The sequence below is a fragment of the Haliotis rubra genome, unplaced genomic scaffold (assembly GCF_003918875.1).
Source record: "Haliotis rubra isolate DU_JTF1 unplaced genomic scaffold, ASM391887v1 Scf2030, whole genome shotgun sequence".
NCBI lineage: Eukaryota > Metazoa > Mollusca > Gastropoda > Lepetellida > Haliotidae > Haliotis > Haliotis rubra.
This window is the reverse complement of record NW_025766038.1, coordinates 1-23286: the sequence shown is the minus strand read 5'-3', so window position 1 is coordinate 23286 and position 23286 is coordinate 1. Positions and strand designations below refer to the sequence as shown.

Below are 23286 nucleotides of genomic sequence, written 5' to 3'. Positions count from 1 at the left end.
TTGTTGAACGTCTCGATCACCAATACAGAGGTTATTTGGCGGTGGTCTGTATGTAATCGATTCTGGACGAGCTACTCCAATGATTGACGTCAATATGACATCAACAAAGTCACTGAGTCTCACCGCACGATAAATTTTGTCGCCTCTTTCGACCAACACACGTTGCTGATGACCCGTTAGGACGCAGAATAACCAGGGGTTTGGTAATATAAAAATAACAAACGTGTAATTACAATATTATAATTATGTCTTGATATGTCTTCAATATCCTGTCGGGACTACAACACAGAAATTCCCAATGGTATAATTGTAATATCTAATAGTGTCTTGATATGTCTTCAATGTCCTGTCGGGACTACAACACAGAAATTCCCAATGGTATAATTGTAATATCTAATAGTGTCTTGATATGTCTTCAATGTCCTGTCGGGACTACAACACAGAAATTCCCAATGGTATAATTGTAATATCTAATAGTGTCTTGATATAATTGTAATATCTAATAGTGTCTTTATATGTATTCGGCGTCACGCTCATTGTGTATGTTTGGCGCAGTGCTAATGACGGACTTGTCCCCAGGATCTAATCAGGTGGAATATACTCGTATGTGCAATCCACTGCTGGCTGTTACCACATTTGTAAGGTCATAGTTTTGGAAGCATATCTGTAAATATTCTGAACATAATTTGGGGGGCAGTTTGTGGACTATATAATTACAACGTGCATGATATTGATAAGCAGGATGCCGTACGTTCAAAACATATACATGTATAGTGTTATATGTGTTAATACAAAAATTAAACCAATTTTGCTATATGGGGCAGAAGTTTGGGGGTTTTCTCGGTTGGAAGCATTGGAAAAGGTTGGAAAAGTCTTGGGAGTTAAATTAAATACCCCAAATGTGATGATCTATGGTGAATGCGGTCACTTCCCATTTTATCTAGAAGCACATATAAAAGTTATCAAATACTGGGTAAAGCTCTTGAATATGCCTGCATCAAGATTTCCTAAGGAATGTTATAACATGATGTATTTGTTTGACACCAAAGGAAAATCAAATTGGGTAACGAATGTTAGAAATTTACTAAATCATTGTGGTTTTAGTGATGTATTTTTGTCACAAAAGATTACCTGCCCAAAGTCATTTTATAATGCTTTATTGCAAAGATTAAAAGATATGTACATTCAGACCTGGAACTCATCTTTAATACAGTCGCCCAAATCCACTTTTTACAGTACTTTCAAATCTTTTTTCCATACAGAGCAATACCTACACGATATTAATCTTAGAAAATTCCACGTTTCATTATCCAAATTTAGATGCTCTTCACATGATCTTATGATCGAGAAGGGCAGATATTATAATATTCCAAGAGAAATCAGATTGTGCAAATTTTGTGCACTAAATGTAATTGAAGATGAGTTCCACTTTTTGCTGGTATGTCCTTACTATGCTGATTTAAGGACAAAATACCTACCACAATATTACTATTCACATCCTACCATGTTTAAATTTAATTTGATAATGAACTCTAATAATATAACTTATATTCGAAAACTTGGTATGTATATCCACCATGCTTTTGAACAAAAAAAATAACGTTTGCAAACATTGTGATTGTATGCCATTATTGTTTTTATATTTTGTACCATGTGGCCTCTTTAGTAATGGAATAAAGAGATTTGACATGTGTTAAGGTTGAATTGGTGTCTCTCCAGTAGTGTGTATTCCTTTACGTAATGAGATATTTAATGCTGTTTTGGACGCAAATGTTAAAATATTAATGACGATGGTGTCCGCACGGGAAAGCCACATTTGGAAAATACCAATTGTCGTTAAAAGCCACATTTCAAGTACAAACCTCGGTGCCGCGAATCGCCGCGAAAGCCACACTGAGTAGGGGAATCAATACCGTTGTTTCAAATAAGCGTCAACCATTGATCACAATGGATTAAAATTGTTTTAGTGACTTTCCTTTGTTTGTTAACATCGTTGATGTTTTTACTTAACATTTTGGGCGGTGGGGTAGCCTAGTGGTTAAAGCGTTCGCTCGTCACGTCGAAGACCCGGTTCGATTCCCCATATGGGTACAATGTGTGAAGCCCATTTCTGGTGTCCCCCGCCGTGATATTGCTGGAATATTGCTAAAAAGCGGCGTAAAACCATACTCACTCACTCATTACTGAACATATCAGAACATTAATTAATTAATTAATGTATTTTGTTCTTTAATCTTGCATTCTGTGCTCTTATTGTAGATTGTATTATCTTAATTCCTATGTATTGAATCTGTTCTGAGATAAAAGGATACATGCTAGTGGGTCATTCTTTGGAAAAAGTCAATTTCAGCTTTTGCTCTTATGAAAAATATATTTCTATTTTTTTGGTATTTTTTTATGTCTTCATGTAAACTACTTTGGTTTGTATGATTGATAAACTGCATCAGCTGAGAAGTTTGGACAAGAATTTTCCATAAAATTTATTCTGACGTTTCAACTTCAAATCAAAATGTATTTACCGCAACTGCGCCAAAAATACAGATATTGGAACAATCTAGCGATAGATTTGGCTTAAAATCAGCTATGAAATGGGAATAGTTGTTAGGGGTCACACATGTGTCTGTTAGTATGTATATTTGTGCAATAAACGGTTATTCTTCTTAATTGTTGTGGGTTTTTTTTAGTTTTTAGCATGAATATAAACATAATAACTAAGGTAACAATAGCTCTTATCTCAAATAGTTTCAGAAAAGGATAATTCACTGAATTCGTTTGACCCTCCCATAAGTTAAAATGCTTCAAAGAAATAATTGGTTGTATTATCATGAATAATTCGTAAGATGTGTTTGAGTATCAACGTGATGCAGCCAGTTTGCGTGATCTGGACTTTTCTCCACGAACAATTTTCTCACGAACTGGATTTCTAGATTTTACAGAATGAATATTTCAATATTTGAAACCCATTATTTACGGTAACATGGATTAGCTAAAAGCGCATAGCCGGGAGAGCCACATTCATACGATCACTCAACCATGCCCATTGCCGGTTGAGCCACACCAGTTTCAACTCTGTTTTTCCAGAGACCATATCTTTTCTTAATGTGGCTTTCCCGGGCTATAACGATGACGTTCTGATTAATGACTGTGGACCTGTCAAGTTATTCATACCGTTGACAGGTTAAGTAAATAATTAGTTGTATTAGACATGATGTGGTGTGACACTACTGGACGGTGGAATGACGTGTCATGGTGTTATACAACAGTGATGTATGGTCCAGTCCAGATGACCTCACTCAGTGTAGAATGCAAATGAGTGAATTGATGGGTCGCCACTTAACGCTGTCATAATTCAACCAGCGCCAAGTGAAATAAATGCGACACAACACCGATCTTCAGTTATATAATATGAACTGTTACATTTATTGAGTATCATGGTTCTTTTTAATGAAAATTGTTTGACCTTCTCGTTGTTAGCAACATGCAGAAGGCCATGATTGACACCTACTAGAGTTACCTTCCAACCTAGCCGTGCTGAGTAACTATTTATATATTGGACATCTGAACTTGTAATCTATCTTAAATGAAACAGTATTTTGTTTGTTGCCTGTTATAAATATGTATTCAAAAACACATAGCCTACGTTTGCAAAGAAACACCGTATTAATGTTAAAACAATGGAACGGGTTTAATGTTGGTAGGTCCACAGATAATGTTTTACAAAACCTGGCACAATACAATTTTAAACAGCCACTGCATAGCCTGTCAACAACGTTTGGCCATGGTCTGATGGTTTTCATACGTGACCTCATTCTCCGGAAAAAGATAGTCACGTGACATGCTATGTGAAAGGCGCGGCGTATAACACCGAAGGCCTAGCGTTTCTTAACGCTGTCACATTGTTGAGTACAGGAACATATAGAGTCACAGCTACCTCCATCATGTCGTCTGGGCTGAGGATAGGACACGGGATTGTCTCGGGACTCTCCATTATCTCGGGTGAGTCCATGTTAGGATCTTGTTTAAATGTATCCACGTTGAATGTGTTCAGTTTTCAAACACCTGCCTGTCCGCGGTCCTCCATCTTCCACGATCTATTGATTCAATGTACAAACTCACGTGACGTCACGGCCTCAGGTATACCGTCTTCGTTCAACCGTCTATCGAACACGTCCCTGTTGAATAGGGCAGGACGGTAATACTGTCTGTTAAGAATGACAAGCACATAAGTTGTATTTCGGGTTTCCGTGTTATTTCCAATCCGCTGACAGAGATCAGCTTAATTGTGTAGTTTTCAAAAAGACGTGCAAACAGGTATTTCGTTTACTATACGGTCCCCTGTTTGTCAACCCGAGCGCAAATAGGCTTGTGTCTGTTTACAGCGTTAATCCTTCCCGTATTCATTACAAGGCTGTAATAGTCTATTGAATTCTAAATGTCGTGCAGGAATGTGTATTTGTTAGTAGTAAATGCCAAAGATTATATCTTTACTAGACAAAATCTGTCAGAAGGAAAACTTCAGTGAGTATTTACCAGTTATACTGCCACTGTTCACAAGTTTAAACTTGTAACCATGACTACACTCGCCATGGTTATAACCTTTGACACATAGTAACATAAATACTGTTTGTATTTGCGCGTGAAGTCAGACCTGTCACGTGGCAGTACATCACCCAGGGTAGTATGTACACAAGGTTCATATCGGAAAGCCGTCTGCACTGAAATTGACTGGTATTTTTCAAGTTTGACTTTAGATATCTCAGAGGTGACTTTGTCTACTTTTTTTCACTGACGTGATTGTAAATATCCCTGTTGGGATACGGATAAGAATGTAACCCCCCAGCAACTCATTATATACGTAGAATACCCGTGAAGATCCGGGTTAGAAGGAAATTGGTCTTCGGTAACCCATTCTTGTCGGAAGAGGCGACTAACGAGATCGGGTGGTCAAGCTCGCTGACCTGGTTGACACATGACATCATGATGTTGATCACTGGATTGTCTGGTCCATACTCGATTCTGTACAGACCACTGTCATATAAGTAAGGCTTTAAATAGTGAGTGAGTTTAATTTTACGCAGCACTCAGCAATATTCCAGCTACATGGCGGCGAGGCTTTAAATAAAAGAAAAACATTCAACAAATAACATGTTTTCGTAATCTAAGAACATCGTTTAGTTGAGTGAGTCAGCAGACAAGTTGAACCCCATGCTGCTTGGTATCAGATGTCTGTTATGTCGGAATAGAGTGAGATGAAATTCCAATGTCTTGTGAAAATCCAAAGCACATCGGAGTCTGGCATGACAAAGGGCCGCAACTCTACATAGTGAAGTACAGCGCTTTAAACAACTATACTGGTGTCCCCCGCCGTGATATTGCTGGAATATTGCTAAAGGCGGCGTAAAACTAAACTCAGTCAGTCAGTAAACAACTATATTGGCCGTGCCACCAACTCCAGCGGTGACCTCAATGACATATAATCAAAGGTTACACACAGGGAGTGATAAAATTCATTCAAGTAAATTTATGGTACATCTTCCCCCAAATACGCATACCATGGTGTAACGTGTTTTCGGGGTAATAACGCAAAAGATGATCATGTAAATCATTGCGTATAAGTAGATTATCAAAACTGGAATTCCGTAATTAAATATCATCTCACCTTTCATAAATTTATTGTCAGAATATTCTGTCGTCCGCCGGTTTCCAATGCAGCGAACATTACGTGTCTGTCCGCCAGCGCGTGCGGAGAACCATGTGTTAAAGTTACCCCATTGGCACACGAGAGGTTCGTCTAGTTACAACACGGTTTGTCCTGGCTTTTGATTGACAGGCGTAGTGCACCCTGTCAATCAAAAGCCAGAACAAATCAAAGTTGCAACTAGACGAACCTCGAGTCGTGGGTGGGGTAACAGACTTGGGTACCATGAGATTTCGGCGGTGTGTTTAAAACAAAGTGGCGGGGAAATGAGTGCACCATATGACATCATGAATATCACGTCATACGCGCCATCTTAGGTCGTTCAAGTTTTCAAAAATTAATTCTCAACCATGGAGGACGTGGAAACAACGTTCATACCCAGCAGTGATAGTGTGAATGAGTGGAATGATGAAATTGATGATATTACACTTTCCCAAGTTGGTGAGGCGATGGAGTTGAATTTAAAGTTTGAGGACCTAACTTTATCCCACTCTTTGGACATTTACGAAGTGAGTGGAAGCGACCAAATTGACCCGGATGTTGCATTATTTGATCTTCAATTCGACCCGTTTTCTGAAGAAAACAGGCCTGATGACATTACTAATCCTGTTGATCCACCGGCTCAAACTGAACGATTTGCGAAAATCGTATCAGAAGACGATATTTTGCAACGCATAGCTGATGCTGAATGTAAGAACACTCGAAATAACACGAAGTGGGCGATGCGTGTTTTCGACCAATGGTGAGGATCCCGACAAGATATTTGTGTGCCAGAGATCAAAGACTTTACATCCGTCGATGTAAAAACAACTGTCTGTCCAGATTTGTGTTAAATTTGTCAACATTGTACTTTGTTTTTTTATGTTCTACAATGTACGTATCTCAACTTCCTTCTTTGCGAAACCTGTAAACGATGACGTCATAGTTTCGGCACACGAAAGGGCGGAGCAAGCATTATCCAGTGAGAATCAGTAGGGGCGAAACCATGTAGTAACTAGCAGGTTACAACATGGGCAACATCAAAGAGACGGCCGCAAAGCCATGGTACCATTACATATTCTTTCCTCAACATTGTTAAACTTGTTATACATTGTTTTTTTGTAAGTGCACATGTAAGTGTATATATACATATATATATTACCCACGTGGTCAACGTACGGGTAGTTGCATACTAATCTCGTACGTCACACGAGTGTCGTATCGCGTTGACCTGTGTCGTAACGACTTGACCTGAGATTCTAACGATTTGATTGGATAACCGATGACCTCTCAGTTAGGTCACATTGTGACGTAACTATTTTTTCATTCATAACAAACACGTGAATCCATTCATTCTACAACTTAAATGCATTGTGGGAATGTAAACATCGCGAACGTTGTCGCTGTTTAACTGTGAGTCGAACTGAGACATTATACCCGTCGAAAAACATAAACGCAATGTTTCCACCAGTGATGTTAGCCGAAAGAAGCAACTGGAAACCAAGAAACGAGGTGCTACGGAGTAGTTTACTGTACGACAACTGACATGCATCGTGACGTCGGTTACCAAGGCAGTGACGTCATTACAGTGACGTCATGCAAATATTGTACTACAGTACAAAACTCTTCCGCAACCTCTTTATGAAACCGGTTTCGGTTTGAAACCAAAATATTAACAAAAATACGCTATTTTGTCAATTTAATGCATGTAAGACGTGGGTAATAAATAAAATACCACACTCGGTCTCATTACATACGAATTATACGAAACTCGTGACCTTCCTATGTTATCTGACGAAACTCGTGACCTTCCTATGTTATCTGACCTCGCTTTCGCTCGGTCAGATACCATAGGAAGGACACTCGTTTCGTATAATTCGTATGTAATGAGACCTCGTGTAGTATTCTCTATATATCTCACCCTTATACCCTACCATTCACCCGACGAAGGAGCCTGCATACACTCGAAACGTCGTGCTGTTCAAAATAAAGGAGTTGACATCCATGAAATCTTGCTTTTCCTAAATTGAAATTGCACTTCACACCCTTGTTGATTACCTGGCTGTTCTGCCAGTAATTGGTCCTCCCTCCTAAGAAATAGTGAAACGTAACAGCAAAATAATGATCGTTTGTTAAACTTTTTTATTCGGGTGTCCAAAATTGTGAGACAAATCATCAGAGTTGGTCTGTCGATTTCCTGTGACTGTGCAAAATTTGGTTTTGTTGCAATTATTACATTTTGTGTTAGTGAGTAATTCATCGGTCCAAAATGAGGTCAAACGGACTATAGTGGTGTTATTATCTGTGATTATTAGGGACGTATAAATATATAGAATTGCTATGCCATCGTCCTATGCAATTTATTACGTCGATGAAATATGGCGGACGTGTTTGATATTATATCGGCAAGGTCGTGTTTTGTACTATCACATCACTATTTGTACAAAACAGATTTTTAAACCCGTTGTCATCTTGATATTGTTGTTGCAGGTCTCTCCATGGTGCTCATTATATACTTCCTCAACGAGCTGATAGAGCGGGCCAACTACGAGGCCAGGGAACATAAAGTCACCCCCTACAGTTTCAATGGGTATGCCCCGTATGCCGCGGCCGACTCGCCTGTCTACATCGTTGGCGTGGTGGTAGGTGTTGGGTGACCCCACTTGTTTCCTCACTGTCGCATCGTATTTAAAGCATCCAGCATTAAATGTGCATAGAATATATTAATTACCCTCCAACATAACAATCGCTGGCAATGTAGAAGTGTTCCATGCGCTCGCTTGGCACAAGGTTTCATTCTCATTCTAGTTTATTGTTGAACCCATTCTTCATGCTCCCTGCTGTTATTGGGGTGGGATGGCGCTGAAGGCAGCTTTCAGTTCAGCAAATGTTAAATCCGGATATTGATTATTTCTTTGTTGCCATAGTTACATTAAGGATGATAATATGTAATAACTAATTCACTCTTTTCTTGTATTTCCAGTACATTATTTGCGGCGTGATCGGTGTCATAGCAACATTCATAAATGGGAAGACGTTTGTGAGTATCTGTATTGACGCCATGTTTCTATAGTATACGGTGGACTAGCCAGTCGTTCATAGCATCACAGTGACACTGCAGAGGTGTCTCCCTGAACAGTGCAAGGATCCGCTAGTGATACGATTGCTTGTTGTTCCGTAACTTTGATGGTCCGACTCTGTGAATTGTCTGACACAGTCTCACGGAATCCCGACTTGGTCTCACATTCTGTATGCCTGTGAAGATGTAGGCAGGACTGGTCTTCAGAACCTGTGCTTGTCTGAAGAGGCGCTGGTCAGGTCGCTGACTTGGTTGATGCATGTCAACGTTCTCCAATTGCGTAGATCGATTCGATGTTCGTGACGTCAGTCACCGTGTTGTCTGGTCCACGCTTGATTATTTACCAAATGCCCCACCCCCAACCCCAACCCCACCACCATTTACCTGGAATATTGCTGAGTGCGGCGTGTCACAACAAACAATTAAAATATAATGATTTTGAAAAAATATTTCAACAGAAAACGAACAAATAACAGTCACTGTAACCACAATCTCGTGGACTAAAATATTACAATTCAGTTTGAGATGATATGACAGAACTGTCTTTTAGAGCAGTGCTCAACCAGCACATTACTGCGACATTCATTCTGGACTTGACAAGAAAGGCGTCAAGGATAGGACAGTCCACAGACGATGCCTTGTTATAGGCGGGATGTAACTACTGCTGGGAGGACAGGTTGTCGAGGTCCTGCTGGCTTCATGTGGTATATGTAGGCATACAACACTGTGTCCCAAGTTGCAGGGACCTATGTGCATACTTCGACATATCCGAGGTTCGAGACAACCACAAAATAATGAAAAAATAAGGAATACGTAGGGAGCCAGCGTTTACTTCGAGACAATCGTATGTTCGACACTTGAACGTTCGATATAACAGTGTGAGCTTCCATACCTTTAGGCCCAAACGGATATGTATTATTGGCTTAGCGTTCGGGAGTACAACTTCCGGGTCATTTCAGTTATAGCTGTGATAGCAGATATGGTTAATTATAAAGGCGGACTTGGAGTTATTACAGTGCATATATTTCTTCATACATTTTTAAATTTTTCACAAATTATTCATAACAAAGAAAATTCGTATAGTGTGTCTTGTTTATAGCCCCGCATGTCAAGCGCAGTAGTAGGCAATTAGCAAACGCATCCACGCTAACCTTAAACTAATTAATCAAAGATGAAGCTAGCGAGCTGTGTCGGCTCCGGCCTTTCTTCTCGGGTACATCCCTTGGTCAAGCACAGATAAGTAGTTCCATCCCAGCAGGAGCATGTCTACCACCAACTAAGTCGTAATCGAAAATCAACTTTTGTTGAACAAGATCGAGATTACCATCATGCCATCCTCTTTGTCCTGACACAAATGCCATGGTCAAGCGCTGACAGATATTTTGTTAAGCAGCTGGCGCAAGCTGACCGTGGCTACACCATAAAGAAAATCAAACCTTGTTAGGTAATCATCTTCTTACCACCTACCTCGTGTAGTAAACCTTATCAGATAACGCATATGGAAACTTCAACTTTATAGAAACTTGATAATGACAAACGAGTAGAGCTATGGGGTATAAAATCCTGGGTTCTTCCATCTCAGGCACGCTTGCTTGAATAAACCCTGAATCTCACAGCTCTGCCTCCTTTCTTGTTTCAAGGTACGAAACATTTAAACTTTATTATTGTTGATGTTTCACTTGTTATTTCTTTGTAATTATCGTCTAGAATATGTTAGAGTTAGGTTTGAAACATTCCTACGATATTGTAGCACTTTTTAAATACCTATCATTGTAAATGCTAGTTCTAGAAAACCGATAATTCTTAGGCACTATCCAGGGATATTTATTTATGCACATTGCGTCGTGGGCTCCTCAAGTTTTATGTTTTTCATGTACAAACGAATATTTCTTTTCTATGTTTCGACACACATGTGTGTATTCCCAGTCCGTGTCTAGTTTCATTCATGTTTGCGTGTTAGATCTGTATATGCAGGTTAGATTCCCGTTTAGTAGCCTAGATTCTAGTAGCTTAGTCACAAAAACAGTTCCGCGAGTTTATACAATCATTTCCAGCAAAGATGAATTTATATGTAGGTCAGTTACTCTGTATTTTACAATAGTCCGCCGATCAAATAATATACGCGCTCACAGAATAGGTTACAACAGCCAACATTGTATTTTGATATTTCACCAACATAAGTATTTGAATAATGATATATTAAACGTTCCGTTCCGCACAGCAGTTAATGAACTATAGGCACTACATGCTGTAATTAAACTGTTGGGCGCTCCACTCAGTACTTGTTCTTTGCAATTATTGTTGATGATTAATTTATCCGTCAGGTTATGTTATTTATCAGTACCGTAGTTACCCAAGGATAGGTTGTGTTATTTGTATTATGTTTCTGTAAGCAGTTACCGTACATACCCTGTTGTACCACACATTGCTTATATTACCTGACTTAGATATAAACTGTATTAGGATATCATTGATTACTATTTCTATTATTGTATGTCATTATTATGTATGAATTGATGCAATTTGAATGTCATCCAAGACACTTGCTTGAATAAACCCTGGATCTCACAGCTCTGCCTCCTTTCTTGTTTCAAGGTTTCAAGGCTTGCTCCCTATAGCTAATTCCCCAAAATCTAGGCCTGACAGCACCTTTAGCACACCTAGTGCTAAAGGTCGTCCTAACGGACACAAAAAGAAAAGCTGTCTTAGAGTCAAAAAACGTGTGTCGGCCAGTGAATGAGTATCACATGTTTATTCTGACCTACTGTGTATATGGTATTTGTGTTTCTGTGTTACAGTATAAGGTTGAGGTGATAGTATGTGTCGTCACGCTGCTCATCATGGCGGGAATATTAATCGTCAGTATGATGGTCATTGGCGCATTCTCACCAATCAACATGAGCTTCTGTCAAAGCTTTGGCCGCTCTTGTGTATGCAGGTTGGTCAGATAGGTTTTGTAGCTTTGTCATAGGGCGAATATACTAACTAATGTTGTCACAGTATACTATCCTAACGAACATTGTCACATACTGAATATATACTCATGCCAATAATGGTTGTCACCCCTCTCCCCACCCCAACCCCCAACACTCCCCACCCCACATCCCTCTCCAATAAAAAAATTGAAGGGGGTGACAACCATTATTGGCATGAGTATATATACAAACAAATATTGTCAAGTGGATAATACACTAACGAATATGGTCATATTGTGAATATTTTCACGAATGCGAATATATTAACTGACATGTCATTTGTTGAACATACTAACGAATATTGTTATATTGCGAATATACTCAGGAATATTGTCATATGATGGATATATTAAACATGTTGACAGTCTACGAATATACTAAGGAATTTTGTTACATGTTGACTATATTTTATAAATATTGTCATACGTGAATATTCTTATGAATATTGTCACATGATGAATATTCAGAACTAGTGAATATGTGAATGTAAATATGAATAAGTGATATTGTCATGCGTCATTATAATGACGGGATTATGATGATCGAGACTATAGACGACCAGGAACCCACGCTCGGGTTATGAGTTTTGAAATTTGTTTCATTGCGGGTCATGGTATCCCATGCTCGATAACACAATCACTGGATTGCTGGGTCCAGGTAGGGACCATATATCTGAAATTGCTGTGTATGGCCTGACACAACAAATAGCATAATATTGTTGAAAAATCTTTTCTTAACTTCACAGCCAAATTATTCCCAACAACTGGCACTTTCCCTGCGAGGAACTGAACACGTTGTACGACATGGCTGTGGGTATCGTGGCTATGAATATTCTCGGTTTGGTCTGTACCTTGGCCGCTGCCGTCATCAGTGGCTTGGGAGGCTTTGGGAAAAAGGTGAGCCACGTCCGGTTTTAATATTCAGTGTACATGTATTCAACATAAAGAAGAAAATACAATGGTAAACATATACTAGCTTCAATGTGTAGATCCCTCCCTACAAGTGGCACCAGGACATGCGCCAATCAGCGCATTCTCTTGAACTCCGATATCTTACTTCAAATTGTTCCTTGTTCAATTGCATGGTATCATGATAGAGTATCGTGATGTGTGTAACTGATGTTTATGTCATGTAATGAAATCAAAGGTTGTAGCGGTCTAGACAGAGGACATTGCTGTCAGAAATGTGAAGCGAATAAGTGGATAAGTTATATATGTCAGATGTCAAGCTAATTTTAATTCATCAACTCTGAGCTATTACGTGAACGTTGCTATGTGAACATGTATTACTTCAGCGACCCAGGTTGGTCGCTAGAGATGACTCAGTGGAGCCGTTAGACAAGCCCGTCATGACTTCGTAATGGCTGTCTCCAATAGCCTGTCTCTGCTCCCAAAATCAATCACTGGATTGTCCAGGCCGCTCCATACCAAGGTGCGGCGTTACACAACAAATATTATTATGTCTTTTGTCTGTTTCCAGGAGGCTGCGGAGTCTTCAGATATGCCGATGAGGTCAAGGGACAGAACGAACAAAATATAATATGCGTCACCTTGACAACGGTCATACAGTTGCAGTGTCACCTTGACAACAACCATACAGTTGGAGTGTCACCTTGACAACAATCATACAGTTGGAGTGCCACCTTGACAACAATCATACAGTTGGAGTGTCACCTTGATAACAATTATACACTTGGAGTGTCACCTTGGCAACAATCATATAGTTGCAGTGTCACTTTGACAACAGTAATACTGTTATTTGGTCGAAAGGTGAAAGTTTGTAAACGATATTTACAAAACCAATGTTTGATGACACCCTGCGGCCCCATCACTAACAAGTTGAGACACCATGGAACTTACATTGTCCACGACTTCTACAACGACCTGCTGCTGTTACATGGCACGTACAACTTGACACTTGCTCTCTTTTTAGTGACAAAACTGAAGACATGAACCAATACATGATGCAAATACTGCATGTGTATTTGCATCATGTATTGGATCATGTCTTCTATTCTGTCACTAAAGGGAGAGAGTATTTACATACAGTATGTCTTCTATTTTGTTTTTCTATATATATATATATATGTTTCTAAAATGCTTCGCGAAAACACAATAGTTCCGGTCAAAACTGTATTACACTACCATGGAGGTAGAACACACGTTATTTTACCTGTATTTTTATATGTTATATTGTAATACTTCCTAGTGCTCGTGGCCACTCAATGGAACCATGCCTGATTGTTTTTATACTTTTATATCGTAAGGAATTTCTCTGGATTGAACTGCGTGTGTCAGCTGAATGGACTGGGACAGTGGAGCTACGATTGCCACGCCCAACATCAAAGGTTGATTCCCCAAATGGGTACACCGCGGACCTTAAATAACGTCTCCCGCTATTATAAGGTTGGAATGTTGCTTAAAACATCTTAAAACTCACCTCACAGACGCCTTCATACAAACTAGGTTATAATGTTGTATATTTCAAAATACAGTACATCGTTAGATCTGAGCACAATTCCTATCAGTACACGAGATGGGAGAAGTGGAGTGACATTTTATACATGGACTTTCCTTACAATATATGAGAATCTGAATATATGTGACCCAACAAATATATCTTGTTTTGGAATATCTAGAACTGACAACTGATTAGGCAAGCATACACAGCGAGAGTAGTGTCTTGAAATCTACCATCCCCTTTACCCCAACAAACAATCTTTTTGTATTTTTGTACATAGAGACATAGAGTTGTTACAATGAATGCATAATAGTGTATCATGATATGATCATCCAGTCACGAGAACACCCCGTGCTACCCACAACTTATCGTGTAGCCCCAACACCAACCTGATGAGTACTTGTTTGTGCGGGAAGAGGCGACCACATGGAACAGACTCGGACTGGGTTAACTGCTGCATGTTCTCGTCTATATAGTATTGTGTAGATTGATGCTCGTGTTGCCAATCACTCGAATGTCTGGTCTAGACTCGATACCTTTATGACTACCGTCACATCTGGAACAGTCCTAAATGCGACAATAAGCAATAAACTACCGATTTCACTTATTTAATCCCCAAAGAATCTATTCAATTCCATTGTAAACTCAGTCCTGATCCACGTATCAACCACCCAGTGAGGATATAAACAGTTTTGTGAAATAGTATTATTATGGAGTACAGCTGTTCATGTTTATAACAGATCAATATGTGTTTGTTGCTTAACGCCGCATCCAGTACAACCCCAGTTGGCAGCTTGTATCGTAGAAAAGGCAGTGAGTCACTACACTAATGTTAGACCGTCCAGGTGTGGATGGATTTATATATGGTGCTACTTGTTGATACGTTCGTGTGTATTTGTATTCCTGATTCATGTAAACTGTTGAAGCAATAAATACACAAATAGAAGAAGGTTTTGCTACTCTCGTTGTAAGCGTGGACACCATAAGAGCATGTTATCGCGGGTCGCTGTGCCGTTCTTTACAAGGAAACGGTCTGAGTGACGTGTCAGGCCGTCATGTAAATGCTCAATAGCTATCCAGATCTACACTTATAGCACTACCAGTGGCAGATGCAAGCCAGACCGACACCTATAGCACTGCCAGTGGCAGATGCAAGCCAATCCGACACTTATAGCACTACCAGTGGCAGATGCAAGCCAATACGACACATATAGCACTACCAGTGGCAGATGCAAGCCAATCCGACACCTATAGCACTACCAGTGGCAGATGCAAGCCAATCCGACACTTATAGCACTACCGGTAGCAGATACAAGCCAGACCGACACCTATAGCACTGCCAGTGGCAGATGCAAGCCAATCCGACACTTATAGCACTACCGGTAGCAGATACAAGCGAGACCGACACCTATAGCACTACCAGTGGCAGATGCAAGCCAATCCGACACCTATAGCCCCACCAGTGGCAGATACAAGCCAATCCAACACTTATAGCACTACCGGTAGCAGAAACAAGCCAATCCAACACATATAGCACTACCAGTGGTAGATGCAAGCCAATCCGACACATATAGCACTACCGGTAGCAGATACAAGCCAGACCGACACATATAGCACTGCCAGTGGCAGATGCAAGCCAATCCGACACCTATAGCACTACCGGTAGCAGATACAAGCCAGACCGACACCTATAGCACTACCAGTGGCAGATGCAAGCCAATCCGACACTTATAGCACTACCGGTAGCAGATACAAGCAAATCCAACACCTATTGCACTACCGGTAGCAGATACAAGCCAATCCGACACATATAGCACTACCGGTGGCAGATGCAAGCCAATCCAACACCTATAGCACTACCGGTAGCAGATACAAGCCAGACCGACACCTATAGCACTACCAGTGGCAGATGCAAGCCAATACGACACCTATAGCACTACCGGTAGCAGATACAAGCCAGACCGACACCTATAGCACTGCCAGTGGCAGATGCAAGCCAGACCGACACCTATAGCACTGCCAGTGGCAGATGCAAGCCAATCCGACACTTATAGCACTACCGGTAGCAGATACAAGCCAATCCAACACATATACGCACTACCAGTGGCAGATGCAGATGCAAACCAATACGACACCTATAGCACTACCGGTAGCAGATACAAGCCAGGCCGACACCTATAGCACTACCAGTGGCAGATGCAAGCCAGGCCGACACTTATAGCACTACCGGTAGCAGATGAAAGCCAATACGACACCTATAGCACTACCGGTAGCAGATACAAGCCAGACCGACACCTATAGCACTGCCAGTGGCAGATGCAAGCCAGACCGACACCTATAGCACTGCCAGTGGCAGATGCAAGCCAATCCGACACTTATAGCACTACCGGTAGCAGATACAAGCCAATCCAACACATATAGCACTACCAGTGGCAGATGCAAGCCAATACGACACCTATAGCACTACCGGTAGCAGATACAAGCCAGGCCGACACCTATAGCACTACCAGTGGCAGATGCAAGCCAGGCCGACACTTATAGCACTACCGGTAGCAGATACAAGCCAATCCAACACCTATAGCACTACCAGTGGCAGATGCAAGCCAATCCAACACCTATAGCACTACCGGTAGCAGATACAAGCCAGGCCGACACTTATAGCACTACCAGTAGCAGATACAAGCCAGACCGACACATAGAACAGCACCAGTTGCAGATACAGTGCAAGCGGACACATAGCACTGGAAGATGCAACGCAGGAAAACTCCCTAAGGTCACAAACTGTATAAAACACATCTTCTTTTGAAAAAATGGTTTTAATGGATGAGTACATACAATGATATAAAAACAGATCACAGGATTTTGAGCGTTGGTAGGGACTTCCTGATTTGTGGTTTACACATCTTTGAAACCATGTATTGAGACCGTTCTGTACATGATATAAAATGTGCTTCATGACGTAAAGGAATAGAGTGAGAACGTACTGAGGTCATCTGTACACATAACCACTGTTTTGCCTTAAGTCAGAGAGAGTATTGTTACAGTAGGCAGAATATTCGTGGGATAATCGTTCATATTTTTTTATCAAAATATTACCTGTATAAAAATATGTACATGAAACTTTGGCAACCAGAATTTTATTGACGTTAGTGGTAGGTTGTTTATCATCCAAAACCCTCCACGGGAGTTACAGCTTCTGTTCACCTGGGCCGTATTTCTCATATCGTAATACCATTGGCCCAAGCAAAGGGAGCCGGGAACCATATAGCTTAGGTGGGATATAAGTTATATCTCATCACAATGGCGTCACATTTCATGACCTCAATACTTTCTCTCCCCATGAATCTGCTTCGCTGTACTTTTACACTCAAGTAACTGTTTCTGTATACAAACTATAAACGTTGGGAGAATGATTTTGGGTAATGGAATCTAACCTTCACGTCTCACATTCGTCAATACAATGTATATGTTTAAAACCCCTTGAGAAGATTTGGAGCTTTAAAGTTATATTGACTCAGGTTGACATTTGATATTCACTGTGTATGTACCGAAGTATAATTAGGCCTCTCATAGCAGGCTACACTGAAGAACGTCCTCCTTGCAGCAAGGGGTACTGGCCCCAGTCTACCCTGGACTCTACCATAACATACAAGGAAGGAATCACCGGCATCGTCAACAGTACTGGTTACATTAACCATTGAGCTAAGCTTTGGAATCATATCGACGGGAATAGGGCTCTTGTCGAGAATGCCGGTCTTCGTCGAAGGCCATGTTGGTCATGTATACCTCTTGACTCCGGGATTTGGAGGATATGCTGGAACTTGATTTGAAAGTCTGGAAACAGGGAGGAATGCATGTTGTTTTATGTCGATTTTAATCTCAACTGTATTTTTAATCAATATATTGATATTGAATTTTAACATTAACTACATCATAAAGAAATTATATATCTGTGTATGAGAAGTCCAATACAAGTAGGGAAATAAGCTGTACATCTGAACCCAAGGGTAAGTCGATTATCAGGTGTGTAGCTGAACCCCAGTATACCTGTGTGTACAGCTGTGTACCTTGGTCCCTATGTAAGTAGGCATATAGCTGTATGAACCCCAAGGCTCATACCTGTAGCAGGGTTAGTGTCATATTCAGACCGACACAAAAGCTCCACACACTGCAAATCCAAGCCAGGCCAACAAGTATAGCAACAGAAGTGGCAAATGTACGTCAGGCCGACACATAGTAACATCATTGGCAGATGCATGTCAGGCCGTCACATAAGCACCAGAAGTGGCAGATTTAAGTCAGGCCGACACATGGTATTATCATTGGCTGATACACAGTCAGGCCGACACATAAGCAACACCAGTGGCAGATTCAAGACAGGCCGACAAGTATAGCACCTAATGACAAATATAAATCAGGCCGACACATAGTACCACCACTGACTGATGCAAGTCAGGCCGACACTTTGAGCGGCATTGCCAATTGCAAATGCAGGACAGGCTGGTGGGTTATAAACTCTTGAAAACACATTTCTATTTAAATGATTTTAATGGATGAGTAAATACAATGAAATAAAGTCAGATCATAGCATATTTGAGTGTCAAGATTTGTAGCTTGTGGTGTGGACGAACCACATCTACATATTGCCAAACCTCCTATACACACTGCAGACCGTTCTCTGCACTGTTTAAAACATGACATTAACTTAAATGCAAAAAGTAAAGACACCGAGTACAAAAGTACGCGGATGTTACAAATAATACGTACATGGGTCGTCTCCAATAATTACAAAAACAAACAGTCCGGTTTAGAAAAGGTCCCCAGTCACCTACGCTTGTGGTAAGAGAGTACTAAACGATCGGGCGGTAATGGCATGGTGACCTGGTTGATTGTGTGTCATCGTATGTCGTCGGCGAGGATCGTTTCTCACAACATCAACCACTGCTTTGTCTCCTCCGGACAATAGTTTCAGTTCACTGGCGTTTAGCTGGAAGATGCGGCGAATGCAGTGTTTAACAAACACATTGAAATAAAATAGACAGTCGTTCGATCTCACACACCAGAGATTGAGATGCGTGTAAAAGTTACCGCGGTTAGTGAAGATAAGGTGATAACGGGGCAATAGGGACTGTATTCTCACTGGGACAACATCGCCGTGCTTTGCAGACTATTGTGACGGGACAATCCAATGACTTCACCAATCCCTCGGTTACTCAAGCAGGGGTGCTTTCCAAGCCACAGATCACTTAGAGTATGCAAAATATCTCTCGTCCGAGATATGCAACTGCTGGGAGCATTTGCCCTTCGAAACTGGGGGAGCGGCTACCGTCTGTATAGGAGCAGACTAAGGATGCTGGGATAATTTTGACCATTTCCCGGTTAATCTAGTCAAGAATATTTTGTTCTGCTGCCAAACCCAAAATTCGTTTGAGAACGAAGCGACCTCAGACAGCGAATGGCACGATTGTAAGCGTGGACATTGCTTGCAAGGGGACTTGCTGTTTGCAACGATTGATCTTACTCAAGAAAAACTGGTTGTTGAAAAAAAGACCATTGCTGGCTGATAGATATACTCTTATATTGTGTGTGAGCCTCTTTACTAAAAAAAGTATCTTGAATGATAGACAGAATCCTGCCTGGTGGCTCGTGTACACAGGCTCACATACAGGGACCATGCACCACTTAACCGCAATTGGCAGCCCAATTACGACCGATCCAACAACAAACGAGGGGGTACTGGGGATCTTTCTTGTCTGAATTCTGCATTGACTATGGGGATACCGCGATCTTGAACGGTATTCGTAACAGTAACACTATTCGTGCATTTCAAGCTAAGCTTTTGAGTCATATCGACGGGAGTATGGCTCTGGTCCAGAGAGAGACTGGTCTTCGTCATAGATTACGTTGCTCATGTTTACCTCTTTGCTCCGAGATTTGGATATGCTGGAACTGGATTTAAACTCCTGGAAACAGAAAGGAAAGAATGTTGTAGAATTTCGAATTTAATCTCAACTGTATCGTCAAACTGGCATTATTCAAGTGAATCTTCATAGCCACCCAAATACATTGATACATAAACAGATGTGTATATGGATACTGAACGTCAGTGCAAAATAATGTCTTGACTATATTTTTAAACACAGTCCATCTGATGTAAATGTCAAAATAGGGGTGAAAATTGTATGAATGGACCACTGAAATTCGGTGATGACACCAATATCAGAACTCCAGCACTGGTATGCATACTGAAATATTTTAACACCAAAACAATTCATCAGGATGCCTACAGCTGTATATGAACCCCAAAACAAGGATGCTTACAACTGTATATGAATCCCAAAACAAGGATGCTTACAGCTGTATATGAACCCCCCAAAAGGATGCTTACAGCTGTATATGAACCCCAAAACAAGTATGCCTACAGCTGTATATGAACCCCAATACAATGATACCTACAGCTGTATATGAACCCCAAAACAATAAGCCTACAGCTGTATATGAACCCCAAAACAAGCATACTTACAGCTGTATATGAACCCCCAAACAAGCATGCCTACAGCTGTATATGAACCCCAATACAAGGACGCCTACAGCTGTATATGAACCCCAAACAAGGATGCTTTGCAGCTGTATATGAACCCTAAACAAAGATGCTTGCAGCTGTAGGTGAACCCCAATACAAGGATACTTACAGCTGTATATGAACCCCAAAACAAGCATACGTACAGCTGTATATGAACCCCAAACAAGGATGCCTACAGCTGTATATGAACCCCAATACAAGGACGCCTACAGCTGTATATGAACCCCAAACAAGTATGCCTACAGCTGTATATGAACCCTAAACAAAGATGCTTGCAGCTGTAGGTGAACCCCAATACAAGGACGCCTACAGCTGTATATGCGCCCAACTGCAGGTACGTGCTGACTCACCTCCATGTAGAAGGACAGCATCCCACTCAGGATGGCTGCGGCTAGAGTTGACAGCCACCCAAACACGATCATAACCACGCTGCCGATAGCGGTGGCTCGGATGATGTCGATGTCCAGACAGGTATAGTTCAGGCTGCTGTACAGGACTGTGCTGTAAAACAAGGAGGTGAACCTGTGTAGATCAAGCTAACGGCACTTTGGATAGTAGTTCAGTTGTATCAGTGTCAACTCGTGTGGGATGATTGTCGTAGTGATGTACTTTTCAGACGTTTAAAATTTCGGTGAACCCCATGACAACAGGTATGGGGCTGTGAAATATAAATTGCTCAACGGGGTGAATCAAGGATTCGAAGCTAACACAAATAATTTTAAGCACTGTCATAAATAGCTCGGCGTTATATCGTGGATTTACACTGATAAAGTGGACATCGTTTAACATTTCTCATTTGGCCCGATTTAGGGTATAGATTTTCATAAACTGAACTATCACCTCCCGCGAGATTTTGGAATCCACAATTTTTTTTCAGAACCACTTGTAGGTGGTAAAGACACATACTTGTCCCTTTGGGGAAATGCTCGAGTTGCATGCACATCATATTCACAAGCAAGCTTTTTTGGGGGAAAGAGGCATTTTATAGCGTAATTTTTCAAGTGTTGTGGTTTTTAAATATAACAATGTGAATCATCTATGCACAAAATCACCCTACGCTTCAGTCTCTAAATTACCTAAATATGTGTTTTACATAACAATTTCGAAAACCACAAACAAAATGGTACTTGAGTTGAAGAGCGTTTACCCACCTGCACACACATGTGCCATATATGGTCTGGCAGCCTGTCGTGTCATACTCAGATGTGAAAAAACGCACCACTATGACACTAGCGATGAATACTCCGGTCATGGCCAGTAGACTCAGGACACACAGCACCAGCTGGATGATATACTGAAACATACCAGCTGGATGATATACTGAAACATATCGACTGGATAATATACTGAAACATACCAGCTGGATGATATACTGAAACATACCAGCTGGATGATATACTGAAACATACCAGCTAGATGATATACTGAAACATACCAGCTGGATGATATACTGAAACATACCAGCTGGATGATATACTGAAACATACCAGCTGGATGATATACTGAAACATACCAGCTGGATGATATACTGAAACATACCAGCTGGATGATATACTGAAACATACCAACTGGATAATATACTGAAACATACCAGTTAGATGATATACTGAAACATACCAGCTGGATGATATACTGAAACATACCAGTTAGATGATATACTGAAACATACCAACTGGATGATATACTGAAACATACCAACTGGATAATACACTGAAACATACCAACTGAATGATACACTGAAACCTACCTGTTTATTCCTTGTTAATCATTATTGCAATTGTGTCGAACCTCGCATAACTCGAAGTATTTACTTCGACACAAGTGAGTTCAACATTATAGTCCACATTGATGATATTTATGTACTTTGTTTTTGCTGACGTGCATATATACTTCCGGAAATTCTACCATTATTTCTTGATAATAACAAGATGGACTATTGGACGAGAAGTGATTATACTGTCTACTAGGCATAACACGGACGACTGTATCCTGTGGAGGTATAATGTGCCACCGGACAGACAGGGTAGGGGATATATTACACATGAGTTTCTGGAAACAATGTTGTCAACAAGAACCAGCCTATATCTGAAAGCTTCTGTTCAGTTTGTAACACAGTGGCATGTGGCATCTATGCTGTTACGGGCCAATGCTCCCAAGCCACAGGAAATATGGACTGACTGATTGCGTGAACGAATATCAAAATGTTCAGCGACCGATATACTATGTAATACCATATAGACTACGATATTTTAGTGCATTGATACTGTACAGTAATCCAATCAAACCCATATAATACAACTGTATTAGATTATGGCATAAATTCCGCATAGATACAAGGTGTATCATATGAATCTTAATGACATATAAATCCGTTTTATAATAACTCAAAAGGACAAGAGTGATAACTTGTTTTAAATGTGAACAAAGAAAATGCGATAATACAATGAAAGGAAGAGTCATCGATAAAATATGATCTTCAATCTTAATGCGTGATTCGGCATTACTTCCTGGT

The 23286-nt window shown here is 40.7% G+C and overlaps 2 protein-coding genes across 3 annotated transcripts; one reads left to right on the top strand and one right to left on the bottom strand.

Annotated features, from left to right (window-relative positions):
- Positions 1 to 3833: 3833 nt before the first annotated feature.
- Positions 3834 to 15137, top strand: LOC124275864. The gene is made up of 6 exons (XM_046711548.1): positions 3834 to 3996; positions 8168 to 8319; positions 8661 to 8717; positions 11555 to 11694; positions 12477 to 12627; positions 13211 to 15137. Exons 1-6 carry the CDS (start codon positions 3939 to 3941, stop codon positions 13268 to 13270), a joined length of 618 nt encoding a protein of 205 aa, XP_046567504.1. The 5' UTR covers positions 3834 to 3938; the 3' UTR covers positions 13271 to 15137.
- Positions 15138 to 16988: 1851 nt separating this feature from the next.
- LOC124275863 lies at positions 16989 to 22234 on the bottom strand. Of its 2 annotated transcripts, XM_046711546.1 has the most exons (4): positions 21926 to 22231; positions 21125 to 21275; positions 20110 to 20154; positions 16989 to 18025 (listed from the first exon to the last, which is right to left on the bottom strand). In XM_046711546.1, exons 1-4 carry the CDS (start codon positions 22153 to 22155, stop codon positions 17894 to 17896), a joined length of 558 nt encoding a protein of 185 aa, XP_046567502.1. In that variant the 5' UTR covers positions 22156 to 22231; the 3' UTR covers positions 16989 to 17893. The 2 variants fall into 2 exon arrangements, with proteins under 2 accessions (XP_046567502.1, XP_046567503.1); XM_046711547.1 differs by lacking the exon at positions 16989 to 18025 and having other exon boundaries at positions 18721 to 20154; positions 21926 to 22234.
- Between the last annotated feature and the right edge of the window lie 1052 nt (positions 22235 to 23286).